Source organism: Hyperolius riggenbachi, chromosome 4, assembly GCF_040937935.1.
Source record: "Hyperolius riggenbachi isolate aHypRig1 chromosome 4, aHypRig1.pri, whole genome shotgun sequence".
NCBI lineage: Eukaryota > Metazoa > Chordata > Amphibia > Anura > Hyperoliidae > Hyperolius > Hyperolius riggenbachi.
The window spans coordinates 248973731-248983777 of NC_090649.1; the positions used below are offsets into that span (position 1 = coordinate 248973731).

At 42.3% G+C, this 10047-nt stretch overlaps 1 protein-coding gene across 4 annotated transcripts in view; it reads right to left on the reverse strand.

The window, feature by feature from the left end:
• The window catches only part of CEP162 (centrosomal protein 162), a 198636-nt gene that overhangs the window by 18972 nt on the left and 169617 nt on the right, over positions 1 to 10047 (reverse strand). For all 4 annotated transcript variants that reach the window (XR_011031455.1, XM_068281580.1, XM_068281581.1 and 1 more), the window contains one exon: positions 819 to 1040. Coding sequence is in view for 3 of the 4 variants with exons in the window: in XM_068281580.1 (XP_068137681.1) it covers positions 819 to 1040 (222 nt within the window). In the remaining variant the exon portion in view is untranslated. The remainder of the gene's footprint in view (positions 1 to 818; positions 1041 to 10047) is intronic.

Genomic DNA, 10047 nt, shown 5'->3' on the forward strand with positions numbered 1-10047 from the left:
GTCTGTGTGCATGGATAGGGAACTGGCTAATGGACAGAAAACAAAGAGTTGTTGTCAATGGATCATACTCAAAATGGGTGACTGTTAGCAGTGGGGTCCCACAGGGGTCTGTACTGGGTCCAGTGCTCTTCAATTTATTAAAGGATACCACAGCTGAAAATAAAGATAGCTGTAGTGTGTGGGGGGTTAAAAGTACATACCGACACCTCCTCCTGCCCCCTCCGTCAGCCGCCGTTAATATTCATGTTGGTGTCCCGGCGACTTGCTTGAACCTTGACCCGGACATACTGCGCCCTGTGTGCACAGTATGTCCTCCCCTCTTCACTTCTGGCCGGGGCATAGCGATCGGCTCAGAAGCACGCTGACCCCTTTGTCTACTCTGGGCTGCGTGTGCGCTCCATTACACTAAGCGTCACATGCTAATCATGTGACGCTTGGTGTATTGGAACGCACACGCAGCCCAGATTAGACGGAGGGGTCAGCGTGCTTCTGAGCCGATCATTATTTGCCGGCCAGAAGTGAAGAGAGGAGGACATACTGCGCACACAGGGTGCAGTATATCTGGGTCAAGGTTCAAGCAAGTCGCAGGGACACCGGCATGAATATTACACGAACGGCGACAGACGGGAAAAAAAGCAATACCCTCTCTGCTTACATCATATTGATATAACGTGCACATCTATGCCAGAAGTGAAAATACATGAATTATATTTTGGTGCATAAGTGCACTAGTACTACATGTAACATTACAGTTCCCTTTTTACTGCTTGCGCATTGTAAATTGTAATTAAGATCTTGGGTAAGGATAGACCCATCACCTTGACTTTCTGGAACTGCTGCTCCATACTTCGCAGACTTTTCTTAGCTTCTTCATCTTTGTTTTCAAGATCACTCTCTAATCTTTGTATTCGCTTTTCTAATAAGGAAACCATATTTGTTTTGGATGAGCTGTCTGTCTCAGAAACTGCTGCTGCCGCAAACATGATGGCTGGAATGGAGTTGGGGTGTCTTCTTTTTATAATCACTTCCATCTCTTTAACCTGTTAATAAGTCATGGAAAGTAAAGAAAAAGGATGGTAAAACAGTTACAAGCTCAAAGAATACAATGAGGAGCCAAAACATTAAAACCACCTGCCCAATATTGTTTAGCTATCCCTTGTGGTGCTAAACAGTGGAGACTGTCGAACCATGGACTCTACAAGCCTTCTGAAGGTGTACTGTGTTATCTGACACCAAGACATTATCAACAAATCCTTCATGACCTTAAAGGTTGGTAGGTTGGGATTTACACTGATCAGATTACTTTTCCAGCTCATTTCACAGATGGTCAGTCGGACTGAGATCTGGAGAAATTCAAATTTTGAAGAACATTTTATTAAAGAGACCATTCTGCCTTCTTTCACTAAAGCATAGTCTAGATCTCAGGTTCATATGCCATTAATGCACAAGGATCAGGGTACGCATTCTGCACACGCCCCCATCGCGCTCATGTGGCCGGGAGCATTCTGCGCCTTCACAGTACTACTGCGCAGGCGCAGAGCACTGCCGGCCGCGGGATCGCAACTGGTGCGCGTGCGTGGCCAGACTGTGCCGACTGGCCTTGACTGGAGGACTTTTTGGGGCTAGTTTCAGAAGATCCTGGAGTCGGAGGAGGGCGGCGAAGGAGCGGCAAGCCTGGAGGGGGCTGGAGGAAGCCTCAGGTATGTACACATTTTTTCCCCCCTCCCTGTCTCAGATTTGGAGAATCCAGAGAAATCTTTGTACATTAGGAGCAAGGACGAAAGCGATTACTAAATAGCCTTCATCTTCTGGTCTTCTGGCAGCAGTACATTAATACAGACACTTCTGGTGTGGAAATCATTGCATGATCTCAGAGATTCTTTTAGAAACCACTGTCTGTGAAAACAGTTCTGTTACTGCATCCACAAATGTTAATTACAACTATACGATGCAAAAAGGAAACCACATACGAACATGATCTAGAACCTTTTGTGCTTCTGAGCTCATTTAAGATGGAAAAGGTGACCAGTTTCTGCACATATTACAAAAGCAAGAAAGATGCAACATTCTACTTACACAACTGCAGTAACTCCTCAGTTTACCAGATATTTGCAAGGTGGGTAATGCAAGGCAGAGGTAAACATGCCGTTGTCTCAAATTTATGAACCCTGTTGATGCCTTTGAATTGAAAAGGAGCATATGTTTTTCAAATGACATTATTTCTCATTTGCAACATTTGCTAGGTTGCCTGAGAAACAAGGGCAAACTGGTTCAGACAAGGCAGACTACATACACCCAACAACTAAGGAAATGCTTTTCACCGTTTCGTTCTCGAAAATGTAACCCGATACACAGCGCAAGATGGAATTGTATGGGGAAAAAAAGAAAGGAATGGTATAACAAATAAGATTACGGTTGTGCAAAAATAGCCTTTATTGTCTCAGCATAAAATACAAAATGTATTAAATCGAACATAGTACACCCAAGGTGTTGACCATATTAAAATACGAAACACACATACATTAGAGATAGATGTGTCACTGTGATACTAAGTGTCTCAGCTATATTCATGTGGCTGGCGCTGAACTAGCAGGCTATCAATCACACACATTAATGCAAGCACTGAGTCTCCAGCTCACTAATGCAGTGACACATTCTTTCTTCTTCGCCATATGTTGTCTTTGTACTATTTTAAAGTTAAATAAAGGGTTCACATGAGTGCTAATCATCACACTTCATCACATTTATTCATATTTTACACAGCCTCAGAATTTTTTGGGATGTAGGGTTGTGTAATTCACCCCTAGCCAGGTGCCACTGTAACAAGATAATCAGTGCTATTCACCTTGCTTGTCAATAGTTTAGAGGATGTAGATGATCTCTATTAAACACAACAATGCTGCTTGATTTCAAACACTGTATTTTTAAAATATGTACAAGCATAAGCTATTAGAAGAAAATAAAATATATATATATATATATACAGTGGAGGAAATAATTATTTGACCCCTCACTGATTTTGTAAGTTTGTCCAATGACAAAGAAATGAAAAGTCTCAGAACAGTATCATTTCAATGGTAGGTTTATTTTAACAGTGGCAGATAGCACATCAAAAGGAAAATCGAAAAAATAACCTTAAATAAAAGATAGCAACCGATTTGCATTTCACTGAGTGAAATAAGTTTTTGAACCCTCTAACAATAAAAGACTTAATACTTAGTGGGAAAACCCTTGTTTGCAAGCACAGAGGTCAAACGTTTCTTGATGACCAAGTTTGCACACATTTTAGGAGGAATGTTGGTCCACTCCTCTTTCCAGATCATCTCTAAATCCCTAAGGTTTCGAGGCTGTCTCTGTGCAACTCTGAGCTTGAGCTCCCTCCATAGGTTTTCTATTGGATTAAGGTCCGGAGACTGACAAGGCCACTCCATGACCTTAATGTGCTTCTTCTTGAGCCACTCCTTTGTTGCCTTTGCTGTATGTTTTGGGTCATTGTCATGCTGGAACACCCATCCACGACCCATTTTCAGTTTCCTGGCAGAGGGAAGGAGGTTGTCGTTCAGGATTTCACAATACATGGCTCCGTCCATTTTCCCGTTAATGCGATTAAGTTGTCCTGTGCCCTTAGCAGAAAAACACCCCCAAAGCAAAATGTTTCCACCCCCATGCTTGACGGTGGGGACGGTGTTTTGGGGGTCATAGGCAGCATTTTTCTTCCTCCAAACACAGCGAGTTGAGTTAATGCCAAAGAGCTCTATTTTGGTCTCATCAGACCACAGCACCTTCTCCCAGTCACTCACAGAATCATTCAGGTATTCATTGGCAAACTTCAGACGGGCCTGCACATGTGCCTTCTTGAGCAGGGGGACCTTGCGAGCCCTGCAGGATTTTAATCCATTGCGGTGTAATGTGTTTCCAATGGTTTTCTTGGTGACTGTGGTCCCTGCTAATTTGAGGTCATTCACTAACTCCTCCCGTGTAGTTCTAGGATGCTTTTTCACCTTTCTCAGAACCATTGACACCCCACGAGGTGAGATCTTGCGTGGAGCTCCAGAGCGAGGTCGATTGATGGTCATTTTGTGCTCCTTCCATTTTCGAACAATCGCACCAACAGTTGTCACCTTCTCTCCCAGCTTCTTGCTAATGGTTTTGTAGCCCATTCCAGCCTTGTGCAGGTCTACAATTTTGTCTCTGACATCCTTGGACAGCTCTTTGGTCTTTCCCATGTTGGAGAGTTTGGAGTCTGCTTGATTGATTGATTCTGTGGACAGGTGTCTTTTATACAGGTGACTAGTTAAGACAGGTGTCCTTAATGAGGGTGACTAGAGTAGAAGTGTCTAACCACTCTGTGGGAGCCAGAACTCTTAATGGTTGGTAGGGGTTCAAAAAGTTATTTCACTCAATGAAATGCAAATCAGTTGCTATCGTTTATTTAAGGTTATTTTTTCGATGTTCCTTTTGATGTGCTATCTGCCACTGTTAAAATATACCTACCATTAAAATGATACTGTTCTGAGACTTTTCATTTCTTTGTCATTTGACAAACTTACAAAATCAGTGAGGGGTCAAATAATTATTTCCTCCACTGTATATATATATATATATATATATTTATATATATATATATATATATATATATATATTGGTGTGAAAAACTATTTGCCCCCTTCCTGATTTCTTATTCTTTTGCATGTTTGTCACACTTAAATGTTTCTGCTCATCAAAAACCGTTAACTATTAGTCAAAGATAACATAATTGAACACAAAATGCAGTTTTAAATGATGGTTTTTATTATTTAGTGAGAAAAAAACCTCAAAACCTACATGGCACGGTGTGAAAAAGAAATTGCCCCCTGAACCTAATAACTGGTTGGGCCACCCTTAGCAGCAATAACTGTAATCAAGCGTTTGCGATAACTTGCAACGAGTCTTTTACAGCGCTCTGGAGGAATTTTGGCCCACTCATCTTTGCAGAATTGTTGTAATTCAGCTCTATTTGAGGGTTTTCTAGCATGAACTGCCTTTTTAAGTTCATGCCACAACATCTCAATAGGACTCAGGTCAGGACTTTGACTAGGCCACTCCAAAGTCTTAATTTTGTTTTTCTTCAGCCATTCAGAGGTGGATTTACTGGTGTGTTTTGGGTCATTGTCCTGCTGCAGCACCCAAGATCGCTTCAGCTTGAGTTGACGAACAAATGGCCGTACATTCTCCTCCAGGATTTTTTAGTAGACAGTAGAATTCATGGTTCCATCTATCACAGCAAGCCTTCCAAGTCCTGAAGCAGCAAAACAACCCCAGACCATCACACTACCACCACCATATTTTACTGTTGGTATGATGTTCTTTTGCTGAAATCCTGTGTTACTTCTACGCCAGATGTAACGGGACACACACCTTCCAAAAAGTTCAACTTTTGTCTCGTCGGTCCACAAGATATTTTCCCAAAAGTCTTGCCAATCATTGAGATGTTTCTTTAGCAAAATTGAGATGAGCCTTAATGTTCTTTTTGCTTAAAAGTGGTTTGCGCCTTGGATATCTTCCATGCAGGCCGTTTTTGCCCAGTCTCTTTCTTATGGTGGAGTCGTGAACACTGACCTTAATTGAGGCAAGTGAGGCCTGCAGTTCTTTAGATGATGTCCTGGGGTCTTTTGTGGCCTCTCGGATGAGTTTTCTCTGCGCTCTTGGGGTAATTTTGGTCAGCCAGCCATTGCTGGGAAGGTTCATCACTGTTCCATGTTTTTGCCATTTGTGGATAATGGCTCTCACTGTGGTTCGCTGGTGTCCCAAAGCTTTAGAAATGGCTTTATAAACTTTACCAGACTGATAGATCTCAATTACAGTACTTTTGTTCGCATTTGTTCCTGAATTTCTTTGGGTCTTGGCATGATGTCTAGCTTTTGAGGTGCTTTTGGTCTACTTCTGTGTCAGATAGCTCCTATTTAAGTGATTTCTTGATTGAAACAGGTGTGGCAGTAATCAGGCCTGGGGGTGACTACAGAAATTGAACTCAGGTGTGATAAACCACAGTTAAGCAATTTTTTTAACAAGGGGGGCAATCACTTTTTCAAACAGGGCCATGTAGATTTGTAGGTTTTTTTTCTCACTAAATAATGAAAACCATCATTTAAAACTGCATTTTCTGTTCAATTATGTTATCTTTGACTAACAGTTAACGGTTTTTGATGAGCAGAAACATTTAAGTGTGACAAACATGCAAAAGAATAAGAAATCAGGAAGGGGGCAAATAGTTTTTCACACCACTGTATGTATGTATATATATATATATATATATATATATATATATATATATATATATATATATATATATATAAAACGAGGAGTTGCAGCACACGGCTCTTTATTGAGCAGATAAAGTGGTTACAGACAGACGTTTCGGTTGCTTCCAACCTTCTTCAATGGACATTGAAGAAGGTTGGAAGCAACCGAAACGTCTGTCTGTAACCACTTTATCTGCTCAATAAAGAGCCGTGTGCTGCAACTCCTCGTTTTCTTTATATACCTGTGGGGGATTGGGCTCCCCTAGTTGCGGGCATACACCTCCTGATACCAGTGTGAGCTGTTGAATCCCCTCGGAATATATATATATATATATATATATATATATATAAAAACACACACACATACAGTATATACATACACACACACGCATATTTATTACAAATTTTTTTGCTGCCCTAGCTAGTTCAGCCACTGCACGCTTGTATTCACTCCTGGTGGATACTATCAATGCCACATTGGCAAGGACCAACATGAATTTATTAAACTGCTCAAAGAAAATTCAAACTTTCAGAGGATATAAAGGGGGAAATTTAACCTCATACATATATTAGAGGATTAAAATTATATGCTAAAAATATAAGCTGCAGACTCATAATTCCAAGAGGCCCTAGAAAATACAAATCAATGTCAACGTTTTTGCCTCAAAGGACCCTCAAAATAGGTTGCAGACACTACAGCCTACATGCTTGGTTTATTCCAAGCCATGGAATTCTGTATCAGAGATAAGGAATCTTCAGGCAAGCATACTCTCCTACCTAGGGCACTGCCAACTAACCACCATTTCTACCACTCCACACACAACTTCCCTTTACCTATTGTCCTATACCTTAAATGTTTAGACTGTAAGGCCTTTTGGCCAGGGCTCTCTTCCCCTTTTGTCTCACAATGCTGTGTAATGGGTGTACATACCTCTTACCCCTGTGTAAAATATGTACTTAATTTGTTCACTGCTTTAGCTGTTATACCCTCTTGTCTTGTGTCAACTGTTGTATTGTATACTTTGTATTGTTATACCCTGTATGCTATTGTACAGCACCACGAAAGATGCTGACGCTATATCAATAATAATAATAATAATAATAAAAAAATAATAATAATAGTTCACAGAGCCCACAGATCCATCACACTGTTACACCACCTGAAGACAGAATTAGAGGTATGGTGGTGAAATTCCACTCCTAAGAATGTATGCAAATTCTTATTAAGGTATCTGGGAATAAGAAAAAAACAATGAAAAAGTGCCCAAATTGAAAATGTCAAATACATCTTAGCCATCATCACACTGTCTAAATAGCAAAGTTTACAATATTGCTGAGTACAAAAAGATTAGTCCAGGCACTATCCCTTTAAAGGGAAGGTCCAAGCAAAATAAAAAAATGAGTTTAACTTACCTGGGGCTTCTACCAGCCCCATGCAGCCATCCTGTGCCCTCGTAGTCACTCACTGCTGCTCCAGTCTCCCGCTGGCAGCATGCCGACCTCGGAGGTCGGCGGGCCGCATTGCGTACATTTTTACGCATTCCCACTAGTGCAGGAACATTAACACATACATTTTACGCGTTAGTGGTTCAATGCGTAAATTTTTACGCATTAAAACACTAACGCGTAAAAATGTATGTGTTAATGTTCCTGCACTAGCGGGAATGCGTAAAAATGTACGCAATGCGGCCCGCCGACCTCTGAGGTCGGCATGCTGCCAGCGGGGGACTGGAGCAGCAGTGAGTCACTACGAGGGCACAGGATGGCTGCATGGGGCTGGTAGAAGCCCCAGGTAAGTTAAACTCATTTTTTTATTTTGCTTGGACCTTCCCTTTAAGGCTTTATTTCATGCTGTCACGTTGCTCCTGACAAAAAACAACATTTCCATACAAACAGGGAGAGCAATGCCATCAATTCACCAGAGGTTACCAACCAATTTATCTCTTGGGAGGTAATTTACCTCCTGTGATATCTCCAAATAGCAATTCTCCAGAAGTATAGGGGAAAATATCGACAGAGAGAAATGCAAGAGATAAATGTGAGATAAGTATGAGATAAATAAGTGATAGTTAGTAGTTCGTTTTTCTCCAAATCACAATTCACCAGGGAAGAAAGGGGGTGTGGCCATTCGTTATTTTTTCATCTCTTTATCCCCTGAATGAACCTGGAGATATCGTGGTTTTCACACAGCAGCTGCTGCTGTGGAAGATGGAGCCTTTTGAGCTTACTCTGTTAGGCCTGGTGCACACCAAAAAACGCTAGCAGATCCGCAAAATGTTAGCAGATTTTGAAACGCTTTTTCTTATTTTTCTGTAGCGTTTCAGCTAGCATTTTGCGGTTTTGTGAAGCGTTTTTGGTGTAGTAGATTTCATGTATTGTTACACTAAAGCTGTTACTGAACAGCTACTGTAACAAAAACCGCCTGGCAAACCGCTCTGAAGTGCCATTTTTCAGAGCGGTTTGCGTTTTTCCTATACTTAACATTGAGGCAGAAACGCATCCGCAATCCAAAATCTGCAGCAGCCCGGGAGTATGCGTTTCTGCAAAACGCCTCCCGCTCTGGTGTGCACCAGCCCATTGAAATACATTACCCAAGCGTTTCCACATCCGCAAGCGGATCGCAAACCGCAGCCGAACCGCTCTGGTGTGCACTAGCCCATTGAAATACATTACCCAAGCATATCCGCAGCCGCAAGTGGATCGCAAAACGCAACTGAACCGCTCTGGTGTGCACTAGGCCTTAGAGCTTGCTTCTATTATGAGAAGACGAAGGCGCAGGAGGAGGGTCTGTTTAATCGCCCCTCGTATTTTTCGTGAGAGAACAGTTCTTGATAATTTTACTGAGACAGAGGTGGTGAAGTTCAGACTCACTCGTGATATGATTTATGATATGATCCGGCAGTAAAAGGTGGGAATACTCTATGCTTCACTTTCAAGCTTACAGAGAGGAAAAGTATCCCATGTAAATCTTTAATACCGATTACCTAACTCTCTGCTTTCTCACACTTTCCTCATGCATATCTCTCCATTATCCCCTGCTATCGAACACTTTTCTCTCTGTCCTCTCACACTGGTGAATTGACTCCAGAGTGTTAAAATACCTCATGAGATAAACTACCTACCTTTTTTCTCTTAGTAAATCCTCTCTGGTGAATTGACGCCATTGTCATCTCACCTGTGATTCTATGTGTGGACGGGTGGGTGAGGGAGACAGTGACCAGGGGAAGAAGGACGGCACAACAGCCGTTTCGCACCGGTGTGGCGCTTGCTCACGTGCTCTGAAAGTCCTGGGTCAGCGTCAGCGTGCTCGGCTTCCATGTTAAGCCGTTAAGCCACGCCCAGCATTGCCGCCATTGGCCTGGAAGAGTGACATCATGAGATGAGGGGAGGGAAGGGAAGCGAGGAAGTGATGAAGCGCCAATCCACGGCGGAAGAAGGGTGGTGGCTCATGTTGCTATGGAGAGGTGTAAACAAGCCTGGGATTGGCTTGCAAAGTGCATAAACAATACATGTGAGCAAAATCCCGTGCTTACATATGTGCTTGAAATATCAAAACAGAGTCAGTCCATACCTGGAACTCTATGGACTTTGTGACAAACCTGGTGTGAACTAATAAAAAAAGTTTATGAATGTGCTGGGCGTGGCTTAACGGCTTAACACGGAAGCCGAGCACGCCGCCGCTGACCCAGGACTTTCAGAGCATGTGAGCAAGCGCCACACCGGCGTGAAATGGCTGTTGTGCCGTCCTTCCCCTGGTCACCGTCTC